General features: G+C 50.1%; 5 protein-coding genes across 5 annotated transcripts; 2 read left to right on the top strand and 3 right to left on the bottom strand.

The window, feature by feature from the left end:
• Positions 1-2,291: 2,291 nt before the first annotated feature.
• LTR64_008744 (uncharacterized protein) lies at positions 2,292-4,070 on the top strand (the record flags this gene model as incomplete). The annotated part of the gene is made up of 2 exons (XM_064903053.1): positions 2,292-3,423; positions 3,607-4,070. The coding sequence occupies 2 exons, from the start codon at positions 2,292-2,294 to the stop codon at positions 4,068-4,070; spliced, it is 1,596 nt and encodes a 531-aa protein (XP_064750562.1).
• A 267-nt stretch (positions 4,071-4,337) lies between these two features.
• LTR64_008743 (uncharacterized protein) lies at positions 4,338-5,227 on the bottom strand (the record flags this gene model as incomplete). The annotated part of the gene is made up of 2 exons (XM_064903052.1): positions 4,338-5,040; positions 5,094-5,227. The coding sequence occupies 2 exons, from the start codon at positions 5,225-5,227 to the stop codon at positions 4,338-4,340; spliced, it is 837 nt and encodes a 278-aa protein (XP_064750561.1).
• A 2,622-nt stretch (positions 5,228-7,849) lies between these two features.
• LTR64_008742 (uncharacterized protein) lies at positions 7,850-8,854 on the bottom strand (the record flags this gene model as incomplete). The annotated part of the gene is made up of 2 exons (XM_064903051.1): positions 7,850-8,783; positions 8,832-8,854. 2 exons carry the CDS (start codon positions 8,852-8,854, stop codon positions 7,850-7,852), a joined length of 957 nt encoding a protein of 318 aa, XP_064750560.1.
• An 886-nt stretch (positions 8,855-9,740) lies between these two features.
• LTR64_008741 (uncharacterized protein) lies at positions 9,741-10,979 on the bottom strand (the record flags this gene model as incomplete). The annotated part of the gene is made up of 2 exons (XM_064903050.1): positions 9,741-10,700; positions 10,740-10,979. 2 exons carry the CDS (start codon positions 10,977-10,979, stop codon positions 9,741-9,743), a joined length of 1,200 nt encoding a protein of 399 aa, XP_064750559.1.
• Positions 10,980-17,587: 6,608 nt separating this feature from the next.
• Positions 17,588-18,868, top strand: LTR64_008740 (uncharacterized protein; the record flags this gene model as incomplete). The annotated part of the gene is made up of 1 exon (XM_064903049.1): positions 17,588-18,868. One exon carries the CDS (start codon positions 17,588-17,590, stop codon positions 18,866-18,868), a length of 1,281 nt encoding a protein of 426 aa, XP_064750558.1.
• Positions 18,869-19,211: the final 343 nt, after the last annotated feature.

Below are 19,211 nucleotides of genomic sequence, written 5' to 3'. Positions count from 1 at the left end.
AGCCCATCCACAGTTTAGGTCATGTGTGGCCAAAGCTGTTAGTGCCGTAATGATGATGCTGAGCAACAAAGCCTGTAGCGACCAGGATCGCAATATATGTTCGGTGCCTGCCTTGAACTAACTCGATCGATTTGATCGACTGTCCGTGGGGTTTCATAGCATCGTAGAAGTGGAGGACCTGAAGATTTCTAGCCGGTGATCAGTACTGGACGCATTCCACACGACTATGCTCACTTGTAGGTATTCACAAAACCAGCTTCGTTTAGCTCTTTTGTGGGGACTGGTGATCTGCGTGTGGCCTAGTAGAACCGTAGAGCTGCCGGACCATTGCGAAGCTTGTCTTTCAAGCACATCTGCTGATATATATCTCGAACCGGGCAAACGAGGCTCTTCCGGGCCATGCAACTTACCAGCACCGGATACACCGCAGACACCCCGCTCACTGATGAAAGCACGCAGTCGGTCGATTTCCTGGTCAATCTGCTCAGCCTCTTGTGTAAGATCGACAGGCGATACGAAAGCATAGATCTTGTTGTCCTTCGTGACGTGATGGAACTCAATCTTGATACGCTTAATTCAACGTTCCAAGAAGTCGAACTACATACAACGTACCTCGACTTGCCTTATTCCGACTATTGAATACATCGAGCACCGCCTCCACCAGCCACAGCACTTAGCAAGTTGACTGAAATCGAACGTCTCGGAATCTAGGTTGATGCTCACGTCTTGCGCTCGGATTTTGTTTTGTTCCTGAAAACAAATCCAGAGACAATTGTAGTGACCTGAGGCTTACGCTCTGGTGGTGGTACACAAATACTGACGACGAGGTTGAAAACGCAGGCTGAGGCTGAGGCTGCAGTCGGCCTTGCTTGCCAGTCATGCATGCGAGGCACACACTTGGGCATTGTCGATACAGCTGGCAAGAGGGCGGGCCAAACCCGTGGAAAGAATTATGCAGTGGTTCGCTAGGCATGTGATACAGTCGACCTCATGGTCTTTGCCGAACATGAGGTCTTTGGATCGTAGCCACAATGAGGATTACGCTCAGGCGAAGGGTCATCGAAACCTGTTCACGTCAAGCTGAACGACTTAGCATAGACACCCCTACTCATGGTCGTTGGACGGGCAGCAGTAAAACAATTTAAAGGCTGGTCGGCCTTGTCGCAGGAGAAGCTCCCACGAAACTTTAGGTGGACAACAAATTGACCTCAGAAATCATTGGCAGGAATCTCGGTCGTCCTTCCTTTGTTAAGGAAGATCATTGTTTGATGGAAGTGGTGGAGCTTGTGCAGTGATAGTCAAAGCACTCGACACACGTGCCTTTCTCTGGATCTCCGTCGCTAAGTCGAATCAATCTGCCAGCATAGCTTAGTTCTACCCAGCATTGCATTTCCCAGGCCAATCAAATACTTTTCTGGCATGTCGTGTGTTACGCGTTTGTCTGCACTCGCGTCGAATGTGCCCCGTAGGCTGACCTCCGACCACAAGGCATATTTGCACGATCACGAGTCCATACCTGTATACACAATGAGATGCATGGCCAGCGCGTCAGGCTACGTCATCGAGGCCAACTTCAACTCTGACTATGGTGGACAAAAAGTCCAGTCATGCTAGGTTACCTTCGGTAAACTGTGGTGTTGCCTCGTCGCTACGAATCGTTTGGAATGGTACAGTCGCGAAACTTACTGGTACCAAAAATGGTGGTCCATTTTTAAACGACAATTATATCTGATGCATCTGGTAATCTGCGTCGACGACCTCAAGTCGCAGCTCGAGCAACCAAATTTCATCACGGTCCGAGTTGCATACCACGCTCAATGATACATGCTGGAATATGTAACATATTCACAAGAACTAGATTATTCTGCCTAGGAACAAAACACAATGGTCAAGCATTGTTTACGACACACTAGGTCCTATCTACATGCTTAGGAATTCCACCACTTTGGCTAAGATTGGTATTCTTCAATTCGTTTAGTCATCAAATCATTAAGTCTTCAGATTGCACTACTATAATCACTTTCCGTCTTAACATTACTGAAGAGATCATGACCATCAAATACCGTGCTTTGGATCGTACTAACCATGAAATTTGACTTCTGGAAGTTCTGGGTCAAGGTCAAGATGCGAGATACAGACAACTGCCAGCCTGTCGCGTCTTCCACACAACGCTCAGCGAGAAGCCACGCTTTGTGGCTCTATCCTATACATGGGGAGACGCTATCGGTAAGCGTCTTGTACTTGTTGACGGCTCTCCTATCCGTGTCACCACGAATTTATATGATGCAATCATGGCTCTCAGGCATCCTGATCAGAGTCGCATCATCTGGGTTGACGCTTTGTGCATCAACCAGAAAGACGACGCGGAAAAGAGCTGGCAGGTTGGCTTGATGAGAGATATCTATCAACAATCCTCACAAGTGTTGGCTTGGCTGGGACCCGCACAGCACGACAGTGATGCTGTTATGACATTCCTGCAGGATTTCGGACGTAAAGCAGAAGCGTGTGGAATTGAGTCTGTGGAAGGCCACCACCTGGATGTCTGGAGTGAGTTGGCAGACAAAGAGCCGACCATCAAACAAGAGTCCCCGCAGTTCTGTGTCGAGACCGTAGATGGAAGCGTCAAGCTCATTCCTCGTCAAGCGCTGATCGATCTTTTTTGCTCAATCAGTGGCTGGCACTGCAAAGATGACCTGTTCCCGGTTGCTGGCATGCAGCGGTTGTTCACACGACCCTGGTGGGGACGAGTGTGGGTACTCCAAGAGATTGCTCTGCCGGGAAACGCTCTCTTCGTCTGCGGAACTCAGAGCGTCAGTCGTCGTCGTTGTCGTGCGGCTCTGAGTGCTTACATAGGGTTGTGGACGATACTCATGCGCAACACCCTCAGTCGGGCATGGTCGCCTTCACCCTATCACACCGCAATCACCACCACTATGTTCCACCACCAACCTAACATCATGTTGTGTGGCCGGGACTTGTATCAGCGTGACCACTTTCCGTTAGCAGCACTCCTCCGGGCCACATGTGTGGGAAGCATCAATCTGCACCGTCACGGACCTCATCATCTCGAGTCCACAGATCCGAGAGACAAGGTATTTGCTCTCCTAGGTCTAGCATCTGACAGAGCGGACTTAGAACAGCGAGGAATTATTCCCGACTATACCAGGAACTGCGTGGATGTTTACACGGCAACAATGGCGGCTATGCTTGAGCAAGGCCACATGTCGTTGCTCTCGCTGTGCCAAAGCCCTAAGATACAGCAGAATCTTCCATCGTGGGTAGTCGACTGGTCTCGATCAGCCACCGACATGCTGCAGGATGTGCGAAACGATCATGTCACCGTATATCCTACGTTTCACGCGTCGCTCATGACAGCAGCTGGCCCAAATGTTGTGGTTGAAAAGAAGGATGGGCTTGTGGATGGTATATCGCTGTTCTGTCATCTGTACGATGAGGTCGAAGCAGCTGCATCATTCCCGAGCAGAAGGTCAACGAACGAAGTACCCTTTGAGGAGACCTACTCGTAGCCACGGAGATGGCTGATCGGGATACTCTGTCTCACGTATCACCACAAAACTAACGTCAGCTTCCGCCAGCGTCTTACAGCAACGGCGAGGACCTCGATCGGGGATGTGGGCTACGACCAGGATGGTATGCTAAGCAGAGTTAATGACGGTCGGTTTTCTGATGCGGTCACGCTTCTCAGGTGTTCACTGCCACTGATCAAGCAGCGCGAAATCAGGCTCGACGCTGACAAATTCCTGGCTAGCCTAATGACTGAAGAAGATACTGCATGTAGGGCTCTGTTGAACGTCAAGCTGAGCTCAGAGATCATCGGTAAGAGCCCAGGACGCCTTCCCTTCATTACGAGCAAAGGTCATTTGATGCTCAGCTCAGAGCACGTTAGAGGAGGCGACATTGTGGCTCTGGTCAGAGGATGTCAGGTACCACTCGTCTTTCGCCGTCAGGAGGGTGACAGGTATACTCTGATCAGTGAGGCTTATGTCGATGGCACCATGGACGGAGAGGCGGCCACGTCAGCAAACTTCAACCTAGTCCGACTGTCGTAGTCGATCTCAGGCGCTTCTCGCCGTGTTGCAGTTCGTCATCGTGGTAACTGTATCTCCTACTTAGCAATTTAGAAAGAGTGAATATGAACACTTCGTTCTCTTCTTCGTCCTCTATGCTAACCTAGTCATTCCCAGGGCGGCTGAATGGAAATGCGTGAAATTTTTGCAGGACAAGTTTAGTATGCACTCCGAGCCCACGCTCCGAGCATGCCTCAAGCCAATCGTTACTCGAAGCGGTGGTGCAATCGCTATTAGGAATTACAACAGCTACGAGACTGAAGAGCGCGCTGCCGCCTCTGTGAGAATGGCGTCGATCTCAGACCCATCTGAAAATGGCGACCTGCCACGGGGAATTGTGGTGTCTTCTTCTAGCCTCCACCCACCACGTAGCAGGTCATCTATTTTGCTACCTGCCTCCACTAAGCGTCGCGAGTTATCTTGCTCGGTGTCCAGCTCCGCCTGATGTTCCAGTTCAGCTTGCTGCAGCCGAATCTGGGTTATCCTGCGCTGCAGAACTTCTCTCATCGAGTCTTGTTGTTTCATGAGATCGCCATGGATGTTCTGTAGAGCACGGACGATAGACGACAACCCAGCATTGACCTCGATATCCTGATGCAACTCGGCGAATGTGCAGGCAGCAACGAGGTGGTCGAGGATCGTGGGCAGCTCAAGAGCTCGACGATGGACGCCGAGGTGGCGGATGTTGGCCACCTTGGTGAATAGGAGTGTCTCGAGTGCCGAAGCTTGTGGCTCGGACACACTGATGGGGAGGCAGCTAGAATGCTTCTTGAGGAACTTGACCCAACATTGAAGTTCTAGTGAGCGTTTTTCGGTCCATCTGTGCTTCTGCATCTCTTGTGGACACCACTTCATGCCGAAGCGCTGGCACATGTCCTCCAGTAGGTGTTGAACGTGCTGCAACAGATCGTGTTGCGTCGTTAAAGGCAATTGACTCGACAGGCGCGGCGGTCTACGTTAACTCAATATCTTCCACAGCGTCGGTGTGTCAAGGAGAGACTGCACCTTTTTGCACAACCCTGAGCACCGCTGTTGACGGCAGCGACTGATTCTGTTTTGCTGCGCTTGATGTCGTTCGCCGAGGTAGTGCTTGCTTCAGTGCTCACGTACTCCCGTTTCGCATTCTTCTGCCGTGTCATCTTCTTACATGTTGAGCCCAATGAAAAGCCCTGAGAAGCGTCGGAATTTCTCGTTCCTAGAGCAGGAAAGCCGCTCGGTCGACAGAGGCAATCTGGGGAGCGCCTGTAGAGTTGGGCGTCACGAATCGACGAATGTAGGCTGACAGAGTTGGCACGAAACGCGGTCGAACAGGTGCTTCAAACGAGACTGACTGTAACGCTGCGCTTTGACACGGAAAAGCTTTAGCACATTCAATCAGTGTAAGATGAGGAGATAGTCTGATGCATAAATCGTCGTGTCCTAAAGGTGCGACGCGCGATTGGTTTGATCCGACACCACGAGTATAGGGCACTGCCGACATCTGTGTCAAAGTAGACTACCTCTCTGCAATCACAGGTGATGGTCCTCGGCTCACTTTCCCTTCGACTGCAGCTTTCTGGATCAGTTGTGTCTGCATGACGCTCAGTCTGAATTCGAGATCGATCACCGCACAAATTGGTATGCTACCTTCTTACGCCTCTCGACATCAGTATCGATACTAGCGTCATGTCATCTTCGCCTGCATCATCGCGTCATTCACAGCTGCGACATGATGCTGCGGACATGGACATCACATGCTATGTGTGCCTGCAAATGCGACAACGAAAACCTTCGTGGCAACAGGAAGGAAATACACGGAGGTGTAGTCTTTGCAACAACGACTACTGCGACAGACACAGGAGTCCTTCCTTGCCTAACGCATGTGAGCTCAACCACGAAACATACTGCAGCAAGAAGATGCACCAGCGCCGCCACGAGCCGGTGCGCGGAACTAGCACTTTTTCAAAGGAAACGAACAGCAACCACACGACATCAAGGAAAGTTTTTTTGAGCGTGACACCGTTGATCTCGAGGCACAGGCTGACCTCACAATGGCGTCTCGAACAAGCTGTTTGATCCTTGCGCATTCCCCTTGTCCGGTTAGCTTTGCGTCCTCAATCTACGTGCTTGTCCAGAGGACGACCTCGAATTGCTCACGAGCAACGATTGTCGATCTGGAGATCTTCGTGCACCACAGACCCTCGAAGTGGGGAACAAGCTGTGGGTTGTTCCTCTTTCAGTCACCTAGTCTGTGTTGCCCAAGCACGGCTTAATGGTCACAAATATCCTGGGCCGTTTGTCGCTCGAAGCAGCGGTACAAGATCGTGCGACGAATGGTTCTCGACCTTGTTCGTGATACACAAACAATCTGTATATGCCCCACACTTTGTACGCTGGCCATTCGAAGCGAAAACCCAAGTGGGACTGCACATAGTGTGAGTTGCATTTGGTTTTCGAATTGCTTGAATCGATGTACAGATTGCTTTCGTCTCTTCTTCGAGTTCCGAATGAGATGCTACGACTTGGTTGAGCGCTTTGCAGATTACTATCGGGTTCCCAAGCTCTGAGGCGACTTCAGTGTCTGTATCAGTTTTTTGCAGAACAGCTGCGGCTACGAGGGAAAGGCTATGGAAACATTCTTCAACTGCAGCAGAGGTAACGAGAGCAGCGTCGTTGCCGCATCTTTCCGCGTTGTCTTTGCTTTGGCGAAGTGATATGTTCGATGCAGCGCGTTATGCTTGAAGTATGACGCTTCGACTGGCAACGATTCTTTTGACGTGCCAGACCTGGAGCATACTCAATACAGTGTCGGCGTCTAACTTTTGCTCTTCTTGGGCAGACACTGTATTTCATCTGCAGTGTGGCAGACCGCCGACTGGTAAGCCTTTCAAGGTCCATAGTTCGACGAATGCGATGGTGCTAAGAGTGTTGCGGAGCTGCGCAGTGGTCTTCTTCAGAGGATCTGGGGTCGCGTCCGTCCCGGCATACGGTTTCTTGCCGGACCAATAGTCGGAATGCTATGCTTGTCGAGCCCGTGGGCGAACTCGGAAAGCTTCATCTTAGCAAGTTGGAGCGTAAGGAGGTTTGAGATCTGTTGAGTATGAATAACGTGGAAGCACTTGCACCGTAGATTCATCACCCGCAGAAACAACGACAAGAGAAGTTGTTGAGCATTTAAAGGCAAATGCAGGCACCGCACCATGTTCCAGTCGCAGTTCGTACCACCCTTCCCAGCTGCTGCACAAGACACACAGCCTGTTGTTTGCTATTGACCTCCATCCCTGCGCGACACGTCCCACCAACCAGATCAGCTCTACAAGTGCTCGCACTGTTGATCCAGTACCAGTTACGGATTCTACGTGCAACCTCCAGGGCACCTGTACATGAGCGACAACGCTTGGGGCTTTCAGCACTATCTAGCCATCTTGAATTTGGGACAGTGACATCTACGTAAACTATTCAAGTAATCTTCCAGAGATCCGCGGCGTGAGCTGGTTGACCAGCGGAATTCACAAAGCCGCTTCACTCTGCCATGACTCTATAGTAATGTGTAGCATCAGTGTCAACTATCGTCAACGTCCTCGACCACAAATTGATAGACGGACAGAAAAGAATAGAACATACAGAATCCCGAAAATCAGCAGTAATATACTACCTCCAATCGTGTGTCAAATGTTTTGTATGTCTGGTGCACGGCTTACGCATCATGACATCTCCTGCATGTGACCGTTAGATGACACAGAGATCGCTCAACTCTGTTGCAGACACGATTTGCTCAACCATTAAGAGACCATTGGGGCGACTCCGACCATAACATCGCTTGAAAGCGACCCTCCTTCTTGTAACAGCTCAACGAAAAGCGGGTGCTCGATCAGCTCACGGTAATAGCAAAGTGTCAAGTCCAGTACGAGAGCCCGAAGTCTATCGTGCCCATGGTCGAAGTCTGCAGTATGAGCATAAGTGTACTGAATCAATTTCACAATATCAGGTGCGCGTTGCTGGTAAAAGATGTATTGGGACAGGGTCAATCGAAGTTTCTGTAAGGCTAAATCCATGAGCTGTTTGCAGCCATAACGATCTGAGAACTTGTACAAGCGCGCGTGACACAGGAAGATATTGGTATAATCCTCACGTTCGCCATTCTGACCCCGTGGTCTCCATGGTTGATGTTCCACAACGTGTACGCCAGAGCAGAAGCTGTCCCAAAGCTTTTGCCGGTCAGAGTCAACGCGTTGAACGATGGGTCCTGGTGTTCCTTGCACATGTTGATTGTCTTCCCTTGCTGATTTAACCGACGGAGACGGATTCTCTGTGCTCAGATCACGTCCAGAACTCCACTCAAGCACAGAATCTCTCTTCTTTTTCTTTTTCTCTCTCTTGCCTGTGAAAGGCACAGCCCAGTCGTCTTCCGGTGCCATCAATGCTTTAGGGACAAAGGCTTCTTGAGGCTCCGTTGAATCCGTCGAGAGTTGGACGATATCAGGATCTGGCACAGTATAATCGCCACTGTAGATGTACTCAAGGAAACGCATCACAGTGTCGTCGTCGATGTCCCCATTCACATCTTTAATCTCGATTGTTTCCAGCTGTTTTTCCCTCATCTCCCCATTGACATCTCTGTCGAATACTGGAGATGACTGCGCCAGGAGATCGCTGTGCGCATAAAACGATGCCCATAGTGGTCCCACGACAAGGAAGGGCTTCGAAGAGATGAAGCTACGAGCCGTCAAATTAGATCATACCAGGTGTTGAGATACTGCTCACCTCCGGTACGGGATCTGAGACATTTTGTTCTGTGACTTTGAGGGGTGAGCACACAAGGAAAGATCGAGCAAATAGTTCAGGAACACATGTACGCGTCGAGCTGACCTCTGTCATAGCGCAGAAAGCGGCCCCTCTCTACGCGCACGCTGGTTATTTGTAAAGCGGAGTCATGGTTGATGCAACTTCATCTGCAGGGTGATATGTCGCCAATAAGCGCAAACCACATACATACGCGGCTGCGAAGTATTGTGAGATAGGATTAAGTTTAAGGCAAGACTAAGAGGAATTGCAATCGTTCACAGATAAGCAGATATCTACTAACGCAGCTGACACACATTCGAATGTGATAGAGCGCTCTTGCCAAGCAACAGTGTTGCAGGAAAATGCAGTATGCGACACCACCTTCAACCAATCGAATTTCAATCGTCTTTCCAATCTGCAAAACCTGTTTAGTTTTGTGTGGCTCTGATATCGCTGCGGGTGTTTTGAAAGCTGTGAGAACAAAGCTTCGGTCCGATCTAGACCTAGATTTGAAACGAAACTTTGGGTAGGCTCCGTTTGCAGGGACAAATAGGGAGCGGAGCGAGGCGCGTGGGGTGTCGTGCGGCTGCTGAAGCCTGTATCCTTGACCAGTCCTCGCGTTCTTCACGCGATGGCTTGCTTTCGCCTAAGGAATCCGCTACATGTTCCTCAAATCAACCGTCCAGACCTTCCAATCAAGCATGGGTTCGACGCAATGCAAACGGGCCTGGTGTAACTTGCGATCCGTGTAGGCGGCTTTATCGGCCTGGTCTTTGACCCTATCCAAGTATGGGAAAGACTGTTCCTCAAACTTGTATCCTTTGGATGCCTAGCCTTGTGGCCAGTTGCCACCGATAGAACTCTTCCAATCCATTTGAGCTACATGCGCTATCGTTGTGAAATCTCTGGGAGATGTTCACGCAGAAAGCTGTCAAACTCAGAGCGATCCCCGAGATTCATCGCTGACCACAACCAAAATGCCACGTGTCCTCCGCCGTGCTTTTGCGGCTTCAATAAACCAAGTCGCACGACATCTTGAAACACTTCCAGATCGGACTTTTTGTCATAGTCGACGACGACATTTTCTCTCCATTGTGGGACCAATTCTCGGAAAGCGTAGACTTTGTCCCTCAGATGTTTGCAATGGTTCTGGGCATACAGTCCAATCACCTCATCAAACATCGCGACGTCTCCTCGCTCTGACATCTTCATAAGTACCACAGCTCGACTCTCAATCTCCTCGTTGCCACTCTGAAGAAACCTGAACTCTTCACCATTCTCCCATTCTAGTCGCTTTCTCAATCGACGGTGTCCACAGATAGCCTGAATGATTTTCCATGCTCGGGAGTGTTGTTTCAAGTTCGTCCGTCCAGCGATCTGTATTACGCCTGCGTCGAATCCTTGTTCGAAAGAACCCCAGTCAAGGCTGGTGCCATAAACATCGTGGAGGTCTATCGATCGATTGCCGTAACAGACAATCACCGTTTTTGCCAGGATGAGTTCTTGGATGATCCAGGCACGGCGCCAATATGGAATCATCAAGAATGGACGCAGTAGGTTGAACTCTTCGTGTAGATCGTCACCATCCGAGTTGCTGGGTTCCGGCATGAGACCGATTCTAGTCTGATAAATCCTTCTAAACGAATCTCTGTGGAAAGATAGACTTTCAGCAGCGTCCATATGTTCGAGCGAATGCTCATGCTCTCGATAGTCTCGAAATTGCTGTAAGACGTCGAAGATGTCATCGACTTCAGGGTCCGATTCTCCTAACCAGGCGTAGACTTGGTCAGCCTTTCCGTATATTTGTCCCATCAACGACACCTGCTCAGCCTTCTCTTGTAGATCGCACTGATTGATACAAGCCATGTCTAACCAGATGCAATTTACGTGATGATGTTCATAGAGGCTGCCTAGCATTGCTGCGACATGCTTCCGCAGCGAAACTCCCGCTCCGTTGATAGTGACATTGCAGAGATCGTCGGCGTCCCCCCAGCAGTGGGAGATGGCAACATAAGGCGCGCTGTTCTTCCAGTATGTGTTCTCAAGCGTGAAGTCTGATCGAGAATGGATCCTGAGTAAACGAATCGCCCCTCCTTCTAACTTGTGATATATGTGTTGAGGAAACATGCTGGTAGACAAGTCAAGACTACTTTCAATATCGCAGTACACGCATTGTCTCACCTCAGATCATTCACCTCTGTCTTCGGAGTTTGTGTTCTTCGATAGAAGTGTCACAGCCTGACGCTTAACAAACCCACCCCCACTCTGAAGTACGGCCGAGCTGCTACCTACGTTCGGGAGGTCTCTTGGAAATGCCTACCACATGATTGTTGACAGGCAGGCGCATTATGTGATGACAACTAATCGGTAGGTCTAGCCTCATTGAGTTGACCAGAGCTGAACGTCGAAGCTACACGTCCAGCCGCAGGCGAGCAAGCAAATTCGTGAATAGCCTCTGATTCTGATTGGCTATGACTGCTCGCCGGCTTTATCATGTTTGCCAATCAAATTGATTGACTTAAGACAGGCTTAAAATAGCAATAAACATTAGGAGGAATGATGTTTTTGAGATATAGGCTGCTGTGCTTGCCTGATGCTGACAGCGAGACCTTTGCTCTGTCGTTCTTAGGCTTTAACCAATACTTATTCTCATCAAGTCTTCTATATGTTCTCGAATCAAAAGCGCTTCCTCGTGGTGCTGTACATGCTTAAGAGCATCTTTCTCGTTCGAGAAAGATTGGTGACAAGCACTCGGGTACCCATAAACTTCCAATTCGGCTCCGTGACTAGGTGCCGTCTTTAGCTAACGAATCACTGTCTCGTTGAGATGTTGCCTTACTGATAAGAGTTGTAGACACCAGACTTGCGACCGCTTCCCACTCCATATTTTCGATTCCTCGTCGTTGTGCGAGTCGGTGGTATAGCCTCGTCCACGAAATAGTCTGTGCACCCTTGGCCCTGCATCCAAACCTTTGCATCCTCAATCGTCCTAAATGCTTGGTGTAAACTTCCAGGCACTCCAGAAGTGTAGGCACAAGCGGATGCCCTACTGAGACTTAGCAGCAGAGAACGTCAATAGAGTCATCTCACCACTCCGTATAGATGCCAGGGATTGTTCCACGCGCCACAGCCCAGTAAGACTTCTGCTTCCGAGCCATTCGGAGTGCTGCACGATCTGCTTGTAGAGGGCGAGAAATTTCAAGGAATGGATAAGCCAGCTATGAGGACAAATATTCGTGACTTCAGGTGTCAGCAGTTAACCCGTGGGGGACGTTCACAGCGGAATGGCATGACTTATAGTGCCGCTTTTCCACCTCAATTCGGTCGCTGATTGAGCACCGTGAGATCGTGAGGGTCTAGATTCGATACGCCAATTATAGTCTCTCGTTTCACCGTATGACGTGTAGCGGATTCCGAGGACTGAGTGAAGCTGAAGAAGTTCTGGGACCACTGTGCAAAGACGAGTGATCGCGAACGGCATCGCCCTTGGCCAGGCTGGTGTGGAAACACCATCTGTCAGCTCATGACGTGGCTCCAGTCGGCGTTCCATCACACGCTTGCCGCCGTAGTTCATTCATAATCCGACAGGACACGATGCGGACAGTATGTCGAGTGAATGCCTTTCAGGATCCCATTGGTGACTTGAGCGTTTTGGCCAACGCATTAATGGACTAATGCGCTGCGCATGAGGCTCCATGTATATGGAGTTTTGGTACGACGACATGCATGATTGGTCGAGCCATAGAGGTCATCAGCCTCTGTATGCAATGCACTTTGTGTTCCGTCCTAAGCCAGATTAATCCTTACATGGGCAACACATCTCTGCTTGGTCGATCACAGAGGATTGTTAGTTGTGCAGCCACTCTAGTCAAAAACAGAATTAACCCATCGATGCACAAGCTCACGACTCAGCTGCAGCATCTTCGAAACTGTCGTATCCCTTACCCTGCTGAACACTAACGCCAAGAAGGCGTGCACAGAGAGCTTTGAGGGAACGACCAACTGTGTCCACCATGCGTCACGACAACAGCCTGGGAATCAATGTGTTTCATCAACTCCCGGCGCGCGGCATCACGTCCGAACAGACACGTCTTCCCTCGCGCCGCCTTGCGCATCGATGCTGTTGCGACACCAGAATATCTTGTGTTGTAGTGCTGCATTGGCACGCTAGAGCAAACCAAACGATCAACGAGGGTGCAAGGGTGAAGTAGTCGATCATGGTGACTCTGATGAGTTGGGAGTTGCCGGAGGCAGCTGTTCCCGTTTCACAATCAACGGCAACAGCTCTCATTGGACTACTCAATGGCTGTCTGGGCATGGATTTGCAACACCAGTGAGACTTACAAACACCACGACGATGTGCAGCGATAGCTGCTTGTAAATTAGCCTCGTTAACAATACCCATAGCTACGTGGTTGCTACGCGACGACGTGATCAACAAACAGGTTCCTGACATCAAAACTTGGTGATCAACGTTTATTTGGGGTGATGGAGTTAGGGCAAGGCATGGATGTACAGGCAGGGTGTGGACGTCTCAGGCAGCAGCCCGCTCAAGCAAAGATCTGTTTGCCTAGCCGCTGAGGCTTAGCCGCAAATTATGAGGAGGTCGGTCACAGTCATTGCGAGAATGTCTTTGCTTGCTGGACAATAGGAGAGCATATCGCCGTTCAGAAGAAACAAGGCTAAGAGGACCAGACTTAGGCTCAAGTGTCCATCAACCTTGCACGAAGTGTCGATGCGTCTGGTGTAGTCACAGCAATTGGCCACAATTGCCGGTATGTCCGTCCTGTATGTCAAATCTCTCTCGCAGACGTCAGCAAATATCAGAGCCGACATTGGTGTATTTTCGGCGCCGATAACGTCCCAACCTCGAAATTGACGCAAGATGTTGTACCTACGAGCTTTCTTCAGCATTGCACGACATATGAGCCAAATGGAAGACTGCAAAATTCGACTTTGGTGGTGAGCAGCAAGGCAGAGCAAGGTCAAGTTGACTTGGAAATTCTTAGCGCTGATCTGAATGTCGTTGCCGATGTACTGTATCTTTTTTAGAGCCGTAGGTCTCGCATTACTGTCTTCGTATACCAGTAAAAGCATCATTCTGTGTGAGCAATGGTTTTCCTGAAAGATCCAGCACCTTTGCCACCATCGATCGGACAAGATCCGTTGCAAGAGACGTACCAGCAAGTTCAGTCGCCCAAGGTCAACGTTGGGTATGATTCGTACAGGTGCTCGTGCTGTGTCTACCTCTACATACTTGCCCTGAAGAAATTCGTCCAGAAGGTGTAAATCTTGTTTACTACCTATATCTGTCTCAAGCAGGCCTACAGTAAGCCGAGATCTCCGATAGACCACATCCATGCCATTGATGGCTTCGAGGTGCTTGGCTTCGTCACTTTTGTCGAGACATTCCTCGTCAACCCAAAACCCTTCGAGATGATGGTGTAGCATGAATTTGATCGCTCTACTCAGTACGTGATCCCGCACTCTTGCCGGTCTCGACCCGCCCGGACTATTATCACAAACACGACATGTTGTGTGACAGGAGTTCTCATCGTAGTTAATCCGCGGTCGAGTGAATCCACGTTTTTCCTCGTATCATGTTTCGGTGTTCAGGTCCGGTCTTCCGAGCAGCTCTGCACGGAACCAGTCCAGGTACTCCGTCGCTCCCCATTGCATCACACGACTCATGGCAGAAACCAGATTTCTGAGAGACTCCTTGTCGTAGACATCCAACGCGTAATTCTTTGCAGGCAAGGACCAGATGTGCTCGTTCTCCCACTCTGCCACAACAATTGTTACTTCCACCTTGTTTGACAGCCACACCCAAATGGGTTGAGGCGCAAGCAGCGTTGTATACTCTCCTGGATCGCAGTTGAGCCTTGATTGGCGCAAGCGTCTTTGCGTCTCAAAGCCCGCACTGGTCCATAAATTCTTATGTTATCTTAGAACAAAACTTGTCTCAAAAAAACCGCATAACAGAAATGTGAACACAGAGGGAATTTGCTGACGTCTTGGTCACTGAAGCGTTTGATCAGATCTCGACAGCTTTCGAAGTAAACGGAAAACCACATCCTGCGCGCTTCAGCATTGACTGAAACCACAACTCCAGGCCCAGCCTTCTAGAACAGTCACGCGCACTGATTCTAGAGTTCTCGTCACCTCTATTAACAAAGCACAGCCACGGCAGAGGCAGTATGATCACAGACTTCAAATCAAGGACAAACACTGGGGGCAATAAGGTTCAACGACACGGAAGGATTCGGTCCTGGAAACATTGAGCTAGCTAGACAGCTCATTCGTATCCGTGCATAGTGGCCTGCGCGACAAGAACACGCGACAAGCTCTAGCTGATCTGGTCCAGATGTGCTCAGATCATAGTCACGACTCGATGGACGCTAGCAACTTCATACATTCTCAGGGTAAGACTGTACCAGCAAGGTTAGTCGCCACTGGATTTGTATCGTACTATGAGAGCTAAGGACACTCGTTACTAGCCATCGAGGAGCAAACCGGAATGTCAGAGGGAAACCTTCATCGGAATGTGCCGAGAACCCGAGGACGGCAACCATCAAAACTGGTGGTCGTGGTTCGGCCGCACGGATTAGTGTGCAGGCTCGAGCAGAACTCACAGCCTGCAAACGCCGTGGCTCTAGATATGTGGTACAACCTCGCAAAGATGTGGTTCGGTGAAGGCTCACTTCCAGCTCGATAATAGAAACTCATCAGCTCGCCTCATTCCATCTGGGTCAGCACTCAGCAGTCAATCACACTACTACTGAATATGAGAACGACTTTCGTTATTGCTTTGCTGGCAAAGTATCTCGTCGTCTCAGTTTTGGCAAACTCCACGGCAGTGTCCTTGTTCAGTCAAAACGGTCTTCATGTCTCGGATGTAGGCGAGGTCATCACTCCTTCTGGCTGGTTCGAGATCACAACTACAGGCATTCTTGTCAGATCGCCAGGTTTACTGATTACCACAATTAGCAACACAAACAACACACATGCCAGCGTCAAGCTGTGGGGACCGCCCAACAACCTTCCAGGCGCACAAACTGATGTTCCTGTAATCAAACGTCGCTGGTCCGAGCAAGGCCCTTTTGCATGGCCAGCAGTTCTGTACGATGCGTTCGATGTGTTATACCGTACTCGTTTGCAACAAGATACAACGTTGTCGCCATCAAGCCTGGTTGCGCTGAAGGCAAGCTGGTTGTTTTATGCTTTGTACGGACAGAGTACACTCGAGCAGTGCGCTGATGGTAAGGATATCGTGGATCAGCTCTTGCTTGTCCAGCACAATACTCAAAATGGGTCCGTCGTACAAGCTGTAACCCGTAACAACCCTTCCAACAACAGTCTTGAATACGTATATCAAGACATGAACACAGTGAGGATTAGTGAGGTTACAGGCTCAGATTGGTGGGCAGATTGCGTATTCGTCTTTCATTAAACAAGTAGTAGATAGACACACAAAGTAGGTTTTTTTGTTTACCTTGGCTTCCCAGCAAGAAGGGCTGGGTCAAAGCGTGATGTGGTTAGGCCACAGACTGCATAGAATTGGGCCATAGTTAGAGAGGACCGAGCCACAGTCCTCAGGATTGCGCCATACATTTCCAGGCCTGGTCCACATAAACACGGGATTGATCCAGCCATTGTTGGCTCGGTCCAATCCCCGGGTTCTGAGATGTATTCTTTGATGCTTTCGGGCATAGCCTACAACGATGGCGTCCACTGATATCATCTGTTTTAACGTACATGCTTCACAGCCCCGTGCTTCACAGAGTTTCTTGCTAGCCCTGCAAATTTCCTCGTCTGATATGCTTTCAACGACTTCTTACATGACCATACTTCGAGAGAATTCAAGAATCCAGTGTTCTGCTCCCTTGCATTCTCGACCATTTGTCCACCTGTTGCCGTATTCAGCCAGCAGGTAGGTTCGTCTCGACCTAGCATATGATTGAAATGTTCACTGGGAAAATATTGAACATGGTCCATGCTTGTATCCGTGGGAAGGGGCCGAAGTGATCGGATCACGAAAATTTCTGTTTTTGGGAGGATTACCATTTCTATGATGGACGTGTCGATTCACAGGACGTGCTTGTCTTCTGGCCGGATTATTGAAGCTGGGTCGCGCTCTGTCGTCACCCATACTCATCACCATGTTCATTCGATACAAGCGAGCCGGCCTTGGGCAAGCCTCGCTCAGGTAGAGGATCCGCTCGCCCCGATCTCCAACCGATCAGCAGTATAGTCATCAGCCTTGCAACAAAGCAAGAACGGTCACATCCCTATCGTGGAAGAGTTTCCCCAATCGTGATGGACTTTGCAGGGCTCGTCGTCAAGCCAGGTATGGTGCTACTAACTTCGTTGCAGGTCAGTGATCATGCCTTTTCCATACATGCCATTCCCATGTGCACAGTGATCTGATGCATGAAAGCACGAGCTTGTCAGTCGTGGCTGGGACCAACATGCCCCTGTTCGTCCAATCGCGCTTGCCGTGATCAGTCGCTATCAGGAACTCAATCTCTGTGTCAGTGCACGAGATTGAGCGCTAATGCACAACAGAGCTTCCTGACTGCGGTCCCATTCGTGCTCTCTGACCTATCGTTCTTCGTGGCAGACGGAGCTGGCCATGTCGCCTGCTACCTTGGCTCCCGTGAAAGGTATATAGAGGAGCCAGATCGTCCTTCTCTCAGTTCTCGATCTTCTCTTCCTTCTCACATTCACAAAGTACCATGATCAGACAACTCCGGCTCTCCGACGGCACACGGCGGCGACTGCTGAAGCAACGGCATAGTCAGCTCGTGCAGCGCAAAGAACTTCGTCTCCGTCAATACGTCGACGAGCTCAAGATGCGCGATGCTGCCCGCGAATCATTATTGATATCCATAAAGAATCGTCTGGTGGAGCACTGTCACCGGCTTGTTGAGCCCGGTGCAGAAGACATTGCTGTTTCCAGCAGCGACGACAGTATCACTGATGTTGTGGATGAGTTCGATCGGCGGCTTCGAGATCGACTTTCAAGAGTCGAGTTGTGTTTAACCACGAAGTCACGCTTGGTTCGGCTCTGCCGCCAGTACGATCGCTCTGCAATGGAAAGTGCAGCGTGCATTACCGACGACGATGCTGTCGACGACATTGTGGCTGAGCTCGAAAGATGCATAGGTCGGAAATTTGAGGCGCAGAAACAACGACATCGCGAACAGATCGAGCAATCGAAACGACGACATGACATCGCCATCGATGATCACAAGCGTTTTCTGCAAGCATCCTTGCAATCCTTTGAACAGCAGAAGCAGCGCCACGGCACCCAGGTCAGTAAATGGAAGGTAAAATGTGACGCCATCGAACAACAAGTAGCGGAGTACGAGGATGTCTTGGCTGAGACACAAGAATTTGCGAGGCAGTATGATCAGCTTGCTCATTCGTTAGAGTCGACCCAGAAGACTCTCGACGAGGTGAAAGCACGGAGTGAGCGACGAGAAACCTCACTGCGTGATGCTCAGCAAGAGGTGGCTTCAGCTCGAGATAGAATCCATGATGTGGAACAGCAGATGCTCGGCACTCAGAAATTGCTCGAGCACGAGAGAACCAAATCCAAAACCATCGAGGACTCTCTGACCACACTGCAACTTCGAATGATTGAAGCCCAAGACAATTTCGCTACGCTGCGAAAACAAAAAGACGACAACTTGGAGCAGATCAGAGCTAAGGTTATAAACGCAGCCCTGCAAATTGTCTCACTCACACGTCGGGGCGACGTGTGCGTCCAGCCAGTTGCTGAGGGTTTCCATTGCGCACACGGCCGACAAGAGCTTAGCGCGATCACTCACTGTGGCTGGATCTTGTGCAATGAGTGTTGGATGGACCGTATCGGTGGAGGTACTCGATGTATATGGTGTCATAAGACTGAGTGTGGAACGACGGGGTTGCCCCTGATCGCTGTACAAAGCGACATGGATAGCTGGAATCAGGAAGCTTGTGCTGTGGCAGCACGATTGGAGTCGGTATGTTGAATATGTACACCTGTCGAGATTGCAGACTTTCCTTGGCGTGCAGCACACACCGCCTACGTCCTGAACATAAGGTCATGTGACTGTGAGTGTTGGTATGTCCAAGTACATCGCTTCCACTAGCGTCATCGATCTCCTTCATACGACACGCTCTACATGGTCCAAATCACGTCTGTACAATGAAGATATGCAGGCGCGTCAAGAGCTCCCACTGACCTCGCTAGTCGCAACATCGTTTCGTGGAAGCATGTCTTCACGACATTTGATTCGGCTCATTGTGCTAAGGGGATACTTGCTATCGACAGTATTGAATGTATGTGAGGGGGGGGGGGGGGGGGGGGGGGGG

Source organism: Lithohypha guttulata (genome assembly GCF_036872675.1).
Source record: "Lithohypha guttulata strain CCFEE 5908 chromosome Unknown scaffold_12, whole genome shotgun sequence".
NCBI lineage: Eukaryota > Fungi > Ascomycota > Eurotiomycetes > Chaetothyriales > Trichomeriaceae > Lithohypha > Lithohypha guttulata.
This window is presented reverse-complemented; position numbering and strand designations above follow the sequence as displayed.